Here is a 13,593-nt window from a genome sequence, read left to right on the forward strand (position 1 = left end):
AAATTGCAGGTACACATGTCAGTGTGCGGCGGGATACACTGGTCCGACGTGCACCGTGGAAATTGACGAGTGTTCATCAAATCCGTGCCAGCATGGCGGATCGTGCGTTGATCTCGTTGATGATTTCTTCTGCGATTGTCCTCCCGGAACGCTCGGTTCGTTTTTGAATGAAACTTTACTAAAACAAAAATCAATCACGGTTTAAGATTGTTTAAATGTAGTTTATAAAGGGAAGTTATATTATACATAATTTTGTAACTAAAATGCCGATAAAAGTTTTTAAGCTTAAGGTATAATCTTCATGATACAGTTTTTTTTCATAAACAGTCTAACTACCGATATGCTTTTATTAAAGGTCGTTTCACTACAACGGACTTTAAGTAAGTTCAAACTCTGTTTAAGGTGTAGTCATTTTGAAGCTTATGTCATGCTCGCTATTAACTACTGATTTTTTTTTCTTCAGCCAAGTTAAAAAAACATGCGACGAGATAAAACAAACACGGTATGTATGGTAAGGAAAAGCGAGTTCAAAAAAGTTCAAAACACTATGCAGTTGTAAAAGTTACTCGGTGACGACTTTCGCTTTTATTTATTTATGAGTTTAGAGCTCGTTACACTTAAAAATTGAGGTTTTCGCGGCGATTTTAAGCAACTTCAACGGTAGCTCAAACAAGACGAAAAATGTTAAAAGAACTTAAAAGTTTAATAAAAAAGTTAAAAGAGTTCAAATGCAACACTTAAAACGTCCCAGCCAAGTTATGATGGATGCAATCTATGATGAAAAACTTTTTTCATAAATGAACTTTTTCTAAGGCAAAGTTAAATAAATATGATAAAGTGCAGAACTTTAGATTAGCTATTTGTCATTTTAAAGTACGTTTCATGTGTAAACTTACACTTTTCGATGTAATTGAAAACCCAGGCATTTCACGATGTGTTGGTTTCAGCTTGCTAAGTCAACAAAACTTCCTTTTCATTAAATAAAAAATGGCAAAATAGTATTTTTTGTTAAAAATAAAAGTACGAAAACAAATAGAAAGCTAAAGTTCAAAAAAACAGGTTTCATTTTTTAGAGACAGTAACTTCAATTTTTTTAAGTAAAATATAATAAAACAAACGTTTCTTTACAAGTTCAACGTATCATGATTGTTTAACTTATACCTCGATTATCTGCAGGCAAACGTTGTGAAACGGATATCGACGAATGCGCGGACAACCCGTGCCAAAACCACGGAAGATGCCGCAATCTGATTGGTAGGTTCAAGTGCGACTGTCGTGACGGGTTCGTTGGCGACCGCTGCCAGGGAGATGTCGATGAGTGCGCATCTAACCCTTGTAGTGAGGAGGGTTCTGTGGAGTGCATCGAAGGGATCAACTACTACACTTGCAAGTGCAAACCTGTTAGTTTATTACAACACTTTTGATGTTTATTTTCTGAATTTGTACCTAACCTTTGAACCTCACAGAAAAGAACTTAAGAAAAATTAATTTTATCAATATTTTTACACTTTTTGGCGTTTCCGCTTAATTAATTTTCTTTTACAACTTAACTTCATTTCATTCAAGTTTTACAAAAGCTTAGTAAATAATTTATAAACATATCTTAAAGTTTAGAAATAATGAATAATTTCATGAAGGGTTATTCTGGTAACCAGTGCCAGATAAAGACTTCTAGTTGCGCAGCGAGGCCTTGCAGAAACAATGGAAGATGCGTTGACAGCATCACCGAAACTGCTGGCTACAGGTGCATGTGCGAGAAGGTGAGATATTATTTATTAACTAACTTCTTTTGTACCTAATATTACCTATTTTTTTAAATGAAAAGTTACCTAATCCTGCTTGACATAAATAATTTTGTCAACTTTCAGGGTTTCAGAGGACCGAAGTGCGAAGAAGTAATGTCCAAGTGCGAAGTCGGAGACCTGATATGCTACAACGGAGGCACTTGTGTTGTTGACATGTGCAACTGCTTGAGTGGCTACGGTGGTATTGAGTGTCAGTACAAAATAAAAGACCAGCCCGCCGCCCCCGGAAAAACTGTGCCCGACCCTAAAAAGCTACCTGCAGTTGGTAAGTGTATTATTTGTTAATTTTTCGTGTCGCAAAAAATTTATATGATCAAACTATAACGGTCATATTGATTACAGAAAAGAAATGCTTAGTTGCCGAGTGTGCGAGCCTTTCTCACAACGGAGTCTGCGATGTAAGTTTTGCGAAAATGATTTACTGAATACTTGTTCATAAACACAAGCTACAACATAACTCTTTTTTCTAACAGCGTCAATGTAACTCGTTCGAGTGTGAGTACGACGGCGGCGACTGCTCATTGGGTATTGAAAATCCCTGGCCCAAGTGCAACACCGCCCTCATGTGTCAGGAGCTGTTTCACGACGGAAGTTGCGACCAGCAGTGCAACACTGAAAACTGCTTGTTTGATGGATTCGACTGCGAAAACTCAGCCGAGGAAGATACTTGCCCGTAAGTTGTAACTTTTTGATTTAATTTTGATTTCTTGCATTTTTTTTTAACTTTTAGCATCAATAAATGTTATTTGCCAAAGAATAAAGTAGCTTTTGTTATGTTACAAAATAGTAAGTATTGGGATTATGATTTAAGAATATGTGTGAAACTTGAGTTTTTATCTTTCAATTTTTTGAGTTGTAAAAGAACTGACAACTAGATTTATCGTTTTATTTTTTAAGGAATCCTTAATGATGTAGACTATTGCATTTAAATTTAATTTAATCTGTTTTTTTTTTGTACTGCTGGTTTTTTTCTTGAAATTTATTGACTTAAGTAACAACTTAATACTTTCAAATAGCATTTTCAGTTATTCTTTTTCAGCTTTTGTTATGAAACAGAGTTATTTATTTAAGAAACAACAACTTCCTGTGGTACTATTTTTAGTACTTTTTAATAAACATAAAGTTTAGTTATGTTTAAAACTTCATAACTCTTTGCTCAAATTACAATAACTGTTATTTTATTAAGGAGGTTTTTATAAAAACATAATTTATTACAAATCTTAGTATGTCTTTTGTTTAACAAAGACTAACAATATTCTATTAGTGTAAAAAAGAACTAGATTTATCTGTTTACCTTTCTTATCTATTAAACTGTGTGAAATTAAGGTCTTAAAAATTTGTAAATATTTACTTTACTCGTAGTCATTGTTCAGAAATTCGATCGTTTGTTTTGATTTTAATAACGAATGCAACACTTTAATAGTATAACTTTACCATCAGTTGTTTAGTTACATCTTTTTATAGATATTTTTTTACAGGACCAAGTACGACAAGTATTGTACTGACCACTACGGCAACGGTCACTGCGATCAGGGTTGCAATTCGCAAGGTTGTGGTTGGGACGGTCTGGACTGTTTCGAAAAAGAGGACGACAAATATGCAAACGACTTACTTGTTTGTCTTTAGTTTGAACTAAAACTTTGAATAATAATAAAGTCACAATAAGCTGACGAAGTATTAATGTTTTTATAAGAGATTAACTCTATTGTCAATATTTATTTAATTTAACTTTTGCTAAAAATCATTGTATCTATAGAGTAATTATTTATTTTTTTAATTTACTCGTTTTGTATACTAAGCCTATTGTCTTACTAAATATCAAACCCGTAACATTTGCAGGTACTTAAAGTAGACGTAGATCCAACGGAGCTTCGTAAGAAAAAAAACGACTTTCAGAGAATGCTGGGAAACATCCTTAAATCTGTGTGTAAGCTGCAAACCAACTCGCAAGGTGTCGTTGAAATTGACGTGGAAGATGTCATGGTTAGAATTGTAAAATTGTTTGTTAAATAAAAAAATCATCATCGATTAGAAACAACAAACAGTGAAAATATGCTTTTGAAATATTTTTAATATGAAGGACTAGTCCATTTAAAGAAATAAAATGTTTCTTATATATTTTTCCAAGTCATAAGCAAGCACATTTTCAGGCAATCCGACAAAAAAGGTCGCTGTTCATGTCGTTTTTCATGGGCTCGGAAAGCGACGACGTCACGACGTACTCGAACGAAACTCTCGTCCGCCGCAAACGATCGTCCATCAACTCTCAGTACAGTAAGGTGTCGGTGACGCTGAACAACCAGCAGTGCCGCAAGGAGGGCCGCGAGTGCTTCAACTCAGCTGCGGGGGCGGCCGACTACTTTGGCGCGAGGTACGCGACGGGCACGCTCAAAACGGGCTACAACATCGTTTCGGTTGGGTACAAGCCCAACAAGAAAAATCAGACTCCCATGTACCATCTGATTGCGGCGGCAGGAGCGGTCATCGTGGCAGGCTTCGTCGTGGTGGTGGTGCTGACGAAGAAGCTGAAAAGGCAGAGAGGAAAGTTGTGGGTGCCCGAAGGGTTCCAATTTCTTGCGAAGAAGGCACGAAGAAGGGAGCCAATAGGATCGGCAGATTTCAGCTTGAAGGTTTATATTTTATGCGTGCAAAATAAACTTACAATATAAAGTTATTAGTTTACCTCTTATACTTTGCTTTTGTTTTTCTGCGTTTTTCTTAAACTGTTTTTTTTTTCTTAACGTAAAATTAATGTGTTTTAAACTTACTGCAGACAATGACTGCTAAACAAAACGATGATAATTATAACGATTGGAGCAATCCGAACATGAAACAAACAAAAGATAACCTCAACTACTACCATGTTTGTTTACTTTAAGTTGTGTATTTACGTAAAGATTAAAGTTTATCTGAGTTATTGTAAATAAACACTCGTAAAGTTATTTAATGAAAAATATTTTTTTTGTAGCATTAAAAAAAAAAAACTTTTTGCAACTAAATGGTGATAGTAAATTAAATACTTACAGCAAAATAGCAACAACTTGAATCGACATTGGAATCAACACAGCATGGATGCCACAGAGGCACTTATTAGCAAAAACAACATTCTGACACCACCAAGAGATAATGACTATCACACAGATCCTAATGGACCAGGTATGATAACGTCATTGCACTTTGTTTTTTAATTACTTCTCGTTAACAAATTGAGTGCAAAAAAATATTGTTTTCTTTAACATATTTTAATTGGCTAGTTAACAATTTTTCAATTAAGTTATTTTGTTAGGTGCCCTTTAATTAGTCACTTCTTTTTAAATATGTGAAAAGCAAGTTATTTAAATAACAAAACCAGAACATCCACTATACTAGCTTGTAAGACATAAAAACGTGATGCAGTTTGTTTTAGTGAACATGAGTTTATGTTTACGTTCAGTTCACAGACAAACCGTGTTTTTGAAACTAAACCAACAAAAGTGAAACGAGAACTAAAAAAGATTTCCAGCGCTAAACTTATGGTGCGCGCCAGCAGCTAATAACATAAAAAAAGTAGAGAAAAGAAGTAAAGTTTTTGTTGTTTGCACTAACCATGAATCTCAACAAGACTAAATATTTACATTCCCACATAATTTTGCGTTTGCACTGAAAAAATGTTTGCCTTCTTAATTTTCTTTTCCTACGACGAGCGTCCCGCTATTTCTAACTTTTTTTCATTCTTCTTTTTTTTGTGTTTTCTTTTGTTTTTTAATGGAGCCACTTGAAGTTAATCACTTATTTTTTGTGGAAAATATTTCATAATTGGTTCGAGGTCAAAGTGTGAAGGACGCTCATGTAATCAGCCCAAACAGTAATTAAATCTTGCCACACTTCAACGTTTTACACGAAAACTGACTTTCTTAAATACATTTTAATTTAGTTTCAGACACAATGTAAAACAATTACATTTAGTTTACACACGTTCTACACAATAAACTTGTAAGTTTTAACATGACTATAAACTTATTTAAATTGATTGCTTTATTAAATGTTATGTTTAAACTCTAAATAACTTGTTGCTGGTTCTTGAATTTATGACGCATATATTATATAACTTAGAATACTTGTTTTATTCTAAAATATACAAAATTTGATTATAAAAATTTGCCATTACGCAAAGCTTACCATTTTAGTACCTTATTAAACGACGTTCGTCTTTTATGATTTATAGGAGTAAGCCGTGTGAGAGATTTATGTAAGAGTTAGTAATGAGGCTTGTTGTTTCAGATGGAATGACGTCATTGTTAGACGACGCTTCAAACGATGACGTCATACAAAACGGAGTGGAAACGGCTCAGATTCGCACACACAAGCATTTAATTGACCCTGCCAGTTAGTATTCGTTTTCAAACTATATTCAAATATAATTTACAGAATTCTACGATTACAAACCTATTTACTCGAAAAAGAAACATCTTTTCACTTTTAATTACTAAGTAAAGCCATTGTTTTAGAATTCAAATTTTAATAAGTTGTAAAAAAACACAATACATTTAAAGCTATTGCATAAATGTTCTTTTCAAAACTTTCAAGTTTATTTTTCCCCGAGACAACAAATAACATTAATCGTAGAAACAAACAAATAAACAATGAACACTTTTAGAAGCGACCGATGGTGAATCTCCGCTGCACATCGCGGTAAGGAACTGCCGAGGTGACCAGGTGAAGCAGCTGCTCGAGCAAGGAGTGGACCCGAACTGCAAGGACAAGAAGGGAAGAACGGCCCTTCACGCCAGTATTCAGTCCGAAGTTCATCAGATATTCCAGTTGCTGCTCAGAAGTCGCGCGGTCGACATTGATTCTAAGTACGTCACGAACTTTTCTATTTGTTGATAAAACAAAAAGTTGCTGTTGTATAACTTAAGAGTAGTAGCTAAGTATTAAATTGTGGTGAAGTTTCTAAAAAAACCACTGTTAACTTATAAAAAAGTTCTCATAAGTTTTTTACTAGATAAAGTTATTTTCAAACTTTCCTACTTGTTAACAAAAACATAGACAAACCAGGACATTTTTTAATTTTGATTGTTAATTTTCAATTTACTTACTAACAAAAATTCCGTAGAATGCAAGACGGTTCGACTCCCCTTATTCTGGCTGTAAAACAAAACCATAAGGAAGTTGTAGAAGACTTAGTAAACTCACAAGCTGATTTGAATGCTGTGGACGATACTGGTTAGTTTTAAAACACTGTTATTCAATAGAACATAAATAAAGTGGAAAAAGTTGAGTTTTAGTAGTTTTGGTTTGTTTACAGACAAAGTTAAGAGTTTTAAAAATTAAACTGTTGTACCTGTTACGGTAATAAAACTATCCGTAGAAAAAAGTTAAAATATTTTCAAATAAAAAAATTTCTTTTAAATTATAACAAACATTTGTATACTTGGAAGTTGAAAGTAGGCAACTACTAACTTCAAGTAACTTTACTTTTTCAAGAAAACTCATGTTTTTATTAATTCGGTTTATTAGGAAACATTAGTTAACAGTGTAAGTACACTTCCGACCGTTTCATTCCGCAAGAACCTTACCTTAAGCTAAATTTTCTAATAAACTTCATAACTAACAAATCTATTTTTAAAGATCGATAGCATCTCGCAACCGCTTCTAGTTCACGCAAGTGCGCATCGCCAACAACTTTTCATGTTTTTGCCACCGGAGCGGTCTGCGTTTAATTAAGGCTGCGGCCTGCTGATTGGTTGTGTTGAGGTCTCTCCGGTCGTTGTTGATTGCGTAATCGAGAAAAAATTTGTGGTCGATACGGCTGCGGAAGAGAAGTTTGCCGAAAACTTGAGAACTTTTTTTTTTGCTTCGAAAATCGTGATCGAAGGGCTAGTTTCAGCAGATTTTCGTGCACATGCAGTGTTTACCTTCGTGTTTTGCTGATATGATAACAAAATCAACGTGCTCTTTTCCGCTAACTAAAGAAGTTAATCTCAAAAATATCAGCGCAAATAGAGTTAGCACGTATAAGCGAAAACAATACTGCAACATCATTTGCGTATAAGCTCAATTGCTTATGGATAGTAGAAGCGCTAAAATAGAAAATAAGTATTAAGTATTTTAATTTTTGCGTGCACAAAATTTAAATGTAAACCTAATGCTGTCATAACAGATTAGAATAAAGTTGTCAAAGACTAGACTTTTTATTTTTTTGCGAATTTTTACCCTTAAGCAGCTACAGTCTAACTAATTTATAATATTCTAAATAGCATATTTGTCAACAGGAAAGGCTGCTTTGCACTGGGCCGCAGCAATGAACAATCTCCACGCGATGGCGGTGTTGCTGAGAGCAGGAGCCAATAGGGACGTGCAGAGCGAGTTGGAAGAAACTCCCCTTTTCCTGGCCGCCAGAGAGGGAAGCGACAGAGCGGTTCAGATGTTGTTGGACTTCCAAGCAAACAGGGACGTCACCGATCACATGGACAGGTGACTGTTTATTTAAAGTGTTTTATGAATTTCAAATTTTTGGTTGAGATAAACCTTTGTTCAAAAAAAAAGTTTTTTTTTTACTTTAAAGTTAGTAATAATTTTTGTTACGAATTTTAACATTTAAGTAATAAATGTACACTTTTAGTTATAATTGTATGTATTGCTCATTAAAAAGAAATGTAGCACTTTATCTACATACTGTAAAACAATACAAACTATGTGTTGTTTTGTTTAAGTTTTATACAAAGATATTTATTATTAGAATGAATATTTTGAAATACAAAAACAAAAACAAGTTTCGTTTTATTATGATTGATTTAAAGATTACTCAATAAATTTAGAAACTGCAAAACAAGTTATAATAAACATCACAAGTTGTTTAATAAACTTTGCAAATTCTTGAAACGTTTTTCTCTTTAACTTTATTAAGCTTCATGCTCGATTGTGAATTCGCAAATTACTAGTTTCAACTTTAATGTCAGGTTTTATCAGATTAACACAGTATATTGCGTTTTGCACTTCTCAGACGTGTAAACAGCCAATTTCGTAAGCAACACTCACAAAATGACTATCATGTTTGGAAGTATATAGTTTTGTTTGTATATATGTAGTTATTCGTTATTTAAAACAAATAGTTTTTGCAATAACGAATTAAGTATATTTTTTTTTGTTTTCAACAAGCTTTAAGAAGTTGTTTATTCTAGTTCCCAAATAATATAGTCATTAAAACGCTTTTACAAGTCAATATAAAGTCATACTTATGTTGTTTATCGCAACTAATTAGATATTTGTCGATCATATACACACAATATAATGTAAAATAACAAGTACTTCAGAGGAACATTAACTACTACAATAACTTTTATTGTTTATACTAAGTATGTGAGAATGAACTGGAATGATTATAAAGTACAATGCTAAATAATAAAAGTAGAAATACAAAAGAGTTTCTAATCTATTTAGAACTTTGATAAAAAATTTACTTGGTGCTTTTATAAGATTAAATTTCTAATTATAGAATGAGAAATAAAGTTAGAACACAAAAGCTTTAAGTTTTTTGTCTTTATGGTTATATGACATTAGAACAATACAAATTAATTCCCACGTAAACCGTTCAGGTTGCCACGCGACATCGCCATGCAACACCGGCAATTCGACATCGTGCGCTTATTGGACGAATACAACTTGTCGGGGCAACACCACGGGGGGATGGTCCATCACGCCGGCTTTCTTTCCCGCGACCCGAACTTCGTCAAGATGAGCGGCAGCAAGAAGCGGCGGCAGAGCAGGCAGGCCGAGTCCAAGGCGAAGCGGGGCAAGAAAGCTGCCGTCCACCAGCCGCGCCTCCCCATCGTCACTAGCAATGGCATGCAACAGAACCTGCCCCCACCGCCCGTCCAACAGCAACCCTCGTCCATGCTCTTGATGAAGGGATTTTCTCCGAACCAGGCCACCACACTTTCGCCACCATCGGCGTACACAAGCGACTCGACGCTCTCACCACCTTCGGGAACCGCATCAGGGGGAATGCAGCCAGCAGGCAGGGGTTTTCCCCAACAGCAGAATCAGAGGGTCGGTCTGCAGCAGTATCCGTCCCCGCCGAATCAATACAACAGGTTAGTCATTTTGTCGAAACGTATTCATAAGCTTCTTTGATACTCGATGTAAAACTGCTAATTTGGCTTAAAAAATTGATGACTAACTCTTATTTAAAATTTAGATTTACGACATTTGCGCCTCAGCAAATGGTGGCGACGAGTCAGCCTCAGCAGATGAGGCAGCAAATGCAAGCTTCAGAGGCGCAACAGAGGTTCGAAATGCAGCAGCAACAGAAACAACAGCAAAGTTTCGCCAATCAACAACAAAGTGTACAACACAACAATCAACAGGTTGGAGTGTTTTCAAAACGTGTTAAGCTATAATAATAGTTTTTATTCTTATAATTTTTTTAAACAGTAAACTAGGGGTACTTCCTTACAAATAATTTATTTAGTTTTATTAAATTAAATACAACTTTGTACACATATTAACTTTTCTACTACTCAATCAGTTATGTGTTTTTGAATCTAAATTATCATTTGTAGATTAGATTTTAGAATCCTTGCTTAAAAAATGCTACATGATTGTAAAAACAACTTTCTATTTTTAGATGTTCATACATCAGAATGTTGAGGGGTCGCAACAGCAATTGGCCGCTACCCAGCAACAGAGACAGAACTACCAAGTGATGACGTCGCAACCATCGCAACAGGGTATCTCTCCCCAGCACCAGATGTTCCAGCACCCGTCGCACGATGGCAGCAACAAGCAGCAATCCCCACTTCAGAACCACGTATGTTATAAAATATAAAAAAAGTATTTACAGTTATGGATCTAACTTCTAAAACTTTAGCAACTAAAACTTTTAAAGCAAGTCTTTTTTCACCAAGTCGCCTAAACTAACTCATTCTTTATTGCGAAATTTCTTACCACGACTCTTAGAAGAGATATTTTATAAATAGATGCTAGTTTTATGTGAAGTGCGTCATTTAAAAGCACTTTTGCGTATAAGTTCACCTTGCTCAATTATTTACTTTATTTGATAACATATCTTGAAAAACTGAAAGTTTTCTTAAATTGTTGAACAAACACCTTTGAAGTTGCTTTTGTTTGTCGAGCGTATAGCTCGCTTGCTTTCAAACACAACAATTAATCACGTAACTACGAAAACAAGGCTGTCAGTTGCTGTTTGCTTCTGTCAAGTGCAGTCTGGTCGACTTAATTCCAAGCAGAGCATTACGAGCGTGTCGAAGCACTGCAATAAACGAGCATTCAAATCTCAATCACACAATAATACGACGTCGCCCGACCCAATTGAGGAAATAGTTGGTCGAGCGTAGCTGCCTGGCAGTTACGTCATTGCCCTGCGTTCCAAATGCTTTTCATCTTACCAAAACAACTTGATTTTCCAGTTAAAACGTAGACAAATGGGCGAAGTTAAGGCGAGATTCAATAATAAATTCATTTCAAAAGCAATGATAGAGTTGTTGTTGTTTTACTTGGAAAAAATACTTTTGATTTTTGTAGTTAAAACTAGTAATTATTTGAAAATACGTCTGTTATTTTTTATTCAAAGCTAACTTTTCAACTACAGAGCAACTTGGACGGGACAATGTACGAGACCAGCAGCCCGGAGACGCTCAACTGGTCCAACTCACCGCCGTCCGACTGGTCCGATGGCAGCCCGGCCGGCGGGTCCGTCGGTGCGCACCACTTGCAGCCCTACCACCAGATATACCCGCCGCAGAACGGCGCAGCCACCGGTCTGGCGTGCCCCAGCAAGATGCAGGTAGCCTAGTGTGACGTCACACTGGCTGTAAATACGCAGTATTTTGTACATTAGATGAATTTTTCGTTTCTGTTTCAACTTTTTTTGTTTTTTAATTGGCGTTTAAGTTTTGTTGCACTGGTTTTTACTTTTTTATTTTGTTTTATTGTAAGCTTTTGAATGAGATGTTGCAGTTTTATTTTGATTAAGATCAGATGTTAAGTATATCCGAATCTTTTAGTTGAATGTTTCAAATGTTTTTAAAGTTTTTGAATATTTTTGTATAAAAACTTTTTAAAGCTTTTTAGCTCAAAGGCCTTTAAAGATTAAAATACCATAAAAGCATTTCATTTGAAGCCTGTAGTTATTTGCTCTTAAAATAGTTAAGCCTTTAAACAGAATTTTGAATTTTTTTTAGTTCAGCTAGTTTTACTAATGTTTGTGCCTTTCTACTTTTGCTTAAACCAGCCTTTAATGCGGCTTTTAAGTCTCTAAAACTTTACACCGTTCAATTACATTCGAAAACTTTTAAGTACACATTTCTTTTAAATAATACATTGTGTGCTTCTGTACTGTATTTCTATCTAGTTAAAAGTTTACATGCCTGTATTTAACACTTAGCCTGATCAAATAACTCTCGTTGAACAAATTAAGTGCTCATAAACGACCTCTTACGGTTAACTTTGGTGCTTTTTTTAAAGATGTGCCAATTTGAAAGAATAACTATCTATATACATGATGGCTGAATATTGTTGTACATTTGTCTTTCTTTTTTTTTAAGAGTTTTGATCAATTTTTTAAATGTAAGTGGTGTCGTTATTCTTATTTGAATAACTTAAACTTTTAATAATTTAGTTAAAGTAATTTGTGATTTAGCTAGCTACTAAACCACAATATTTTTATTGCATTTTCATGCCGTTGCTACAGCGTTAAAGTTACACTTTTGTTTATGATATCTAAAAATCATCATCTGATAAATTTACAATACTAAGCACTTGAATTTTTTAACATACATAGAAAATAATCGATAGAGTAAACAGTTAATTTTATGAAAATAACTAAGATAATGTTAACAATTGTTACTACAATACTTTTACGCCTGCCTTTTTGTTGCAGAATTACTTGAAGTTTTCGTTTTTGTATTTTATTTGTTTTTTATTCAATAAATTAAGTACACAATTATTGGTCAGTTTTGAATAATATTATTTTATTAGGTCAATAAGTAAGCATACTTCTACAACATGTTTATGTCAGTAAAAATAACGAGTATTTTTGTATTTAATATAATTATAGGGCCACGTACTTTAGTATTTGTTCTGTACAAAAAGTTTAAATGCTTTTTTTACTCTAGTTAATTGGGATTCTTTTTGGTTACTTTTTATTTATTTCGGGAGTTTAACAAACAAGTTATGATTTTTAAGTTAAACATACGGTGTGATAAATTATTGCAATTTAAGGTTGTTTCAAATCATGTACATACTTACCACAAACTAAGAGGTAATAAAGATAAAAGTAATAAGTAGAACTAAGAGACTAATATAGTTATATAAGCTTTAAGTAGTTTTTTATTAGCTAAAAAAATGATTTTTTTTTCCAAATAATATTTTCACCATTACTGATCCTTCCTAAATTAATTTATAAAAATTTTAAGCAGTTGCTTTGAAAACTAAGTTTCAATATTTTCACTACATGTTGTTAGCTCTAAGTACGCAAATCTTTTACCTTTTTAATATTAGTTATCGTGTTTTATAGTTTGTAAGGTAAAAAAAATCAGAAGTTGCTTTAGACTTTCATGTAAGTTTTTAGAAAGCTCTAAGGACTAAACATAAAGAAAATATCTATTTTAAAAAGTTTTTAGTTTTTCTATGTACTTTTGCAAAAAATTGTAAACAAAAATATATTGTAATCTTAATTCATCTTACAGTTAGTATTTTTTACTTCAATTTAAATTTTAGCTCGAAATTGTTGCTGCTGTTTGTGCTCCTCTAGATAAGAATTCTGTTCCTAAGATAGCTGTTGATA

General features: G+C 33.9%; 1 protein-coding gene across 1 annotated transcript in view; it reads left to right on the top strand.

The window, feature by feature from the left end:
• The window catches only part of LOC145837929 (uncharacterized), a 33,508-nt gene extending 20,755 nt beyond the window's left edge, over positions 1-12,753 (top strand). The window contains exons 26-44 of the mRNA XM_082945422.1: positions 10-155; positions 1,177-1,400; positions 1,638-1,760; positions 1,869-2,070; positions 2,148-2,203; positions 2,279-2,478; positions 3,284-3,419; positions 3,645-3,788; positions 3,956-4,435; positions 4,579-4,668; positions 4,832-4,961; positions 6,066-6,170; positions 6,442-6,643; positions 6,901-7,010; positions 8,060-8,261; positions 9,383-9,880; positions 9,985-10,153; positions 10,414-10,596; positions 11,398-12,753. Of these exons, the coding sequence (XP_082801548.1) occupies positions 10-155; positions 1,177-1,400; positions 1,638-1,760; positions 1,869-2,070; positions 2,148-2,203; positions 2,279-2,478; positions 3,284-3,419; positions 3,645-3,788; positions 3,956-4,435; positions 4,579-4,668; positions 4,832-4,961; positions 6,066-6,170; positions 6,442-6,643; positions 6,901-7,010; positions 8,060-8,261; positions 9,383-9,880; positions 9,985-10,153; positions 10,414-10,596; positions 11,398-11,601 (3,604 nt within the window). The 3' untranslated portion in view covers positions 11,602-12,753. The remainder of the gene's footprint in view (positions 1-9; positions 156-1,176; positions 1,401-1,637; positions 1,761-1,868; positions 2,071-2,147; positions 2,204-2,278; positions 2,479-3,283; positions 3,420-3,644; positions 3,789-3,955; positions 4,436-4,578; positions 4,669-4,831; positions 4,962-6,065; positions 6,171-6,441; positions 6,644-6,900; positions 7,011-8,059; positions 8,262-9,382; positions 9,881-9,984; positions 10,154-10,413; positions 10,597-11,397) is intronic.
• The last annotated feature ends 840 nt before the right edge of the window (positions 12,754-13,593 follow it).

This window comes from Thalia democratica, chromosome 6 (assembly GCF_965202585.1).
Source record: "Thalia democratica chromosome 6, ktThaDemo2.hap1.1, whole genome shotgun sequence".
NCBI classification, from domain to species: domain Eukaryota; kingdom Metazoa; phylum Chordata; class Thaliacea; order Salpida; family Salpidae; genus Thalia; species Thalia democratica.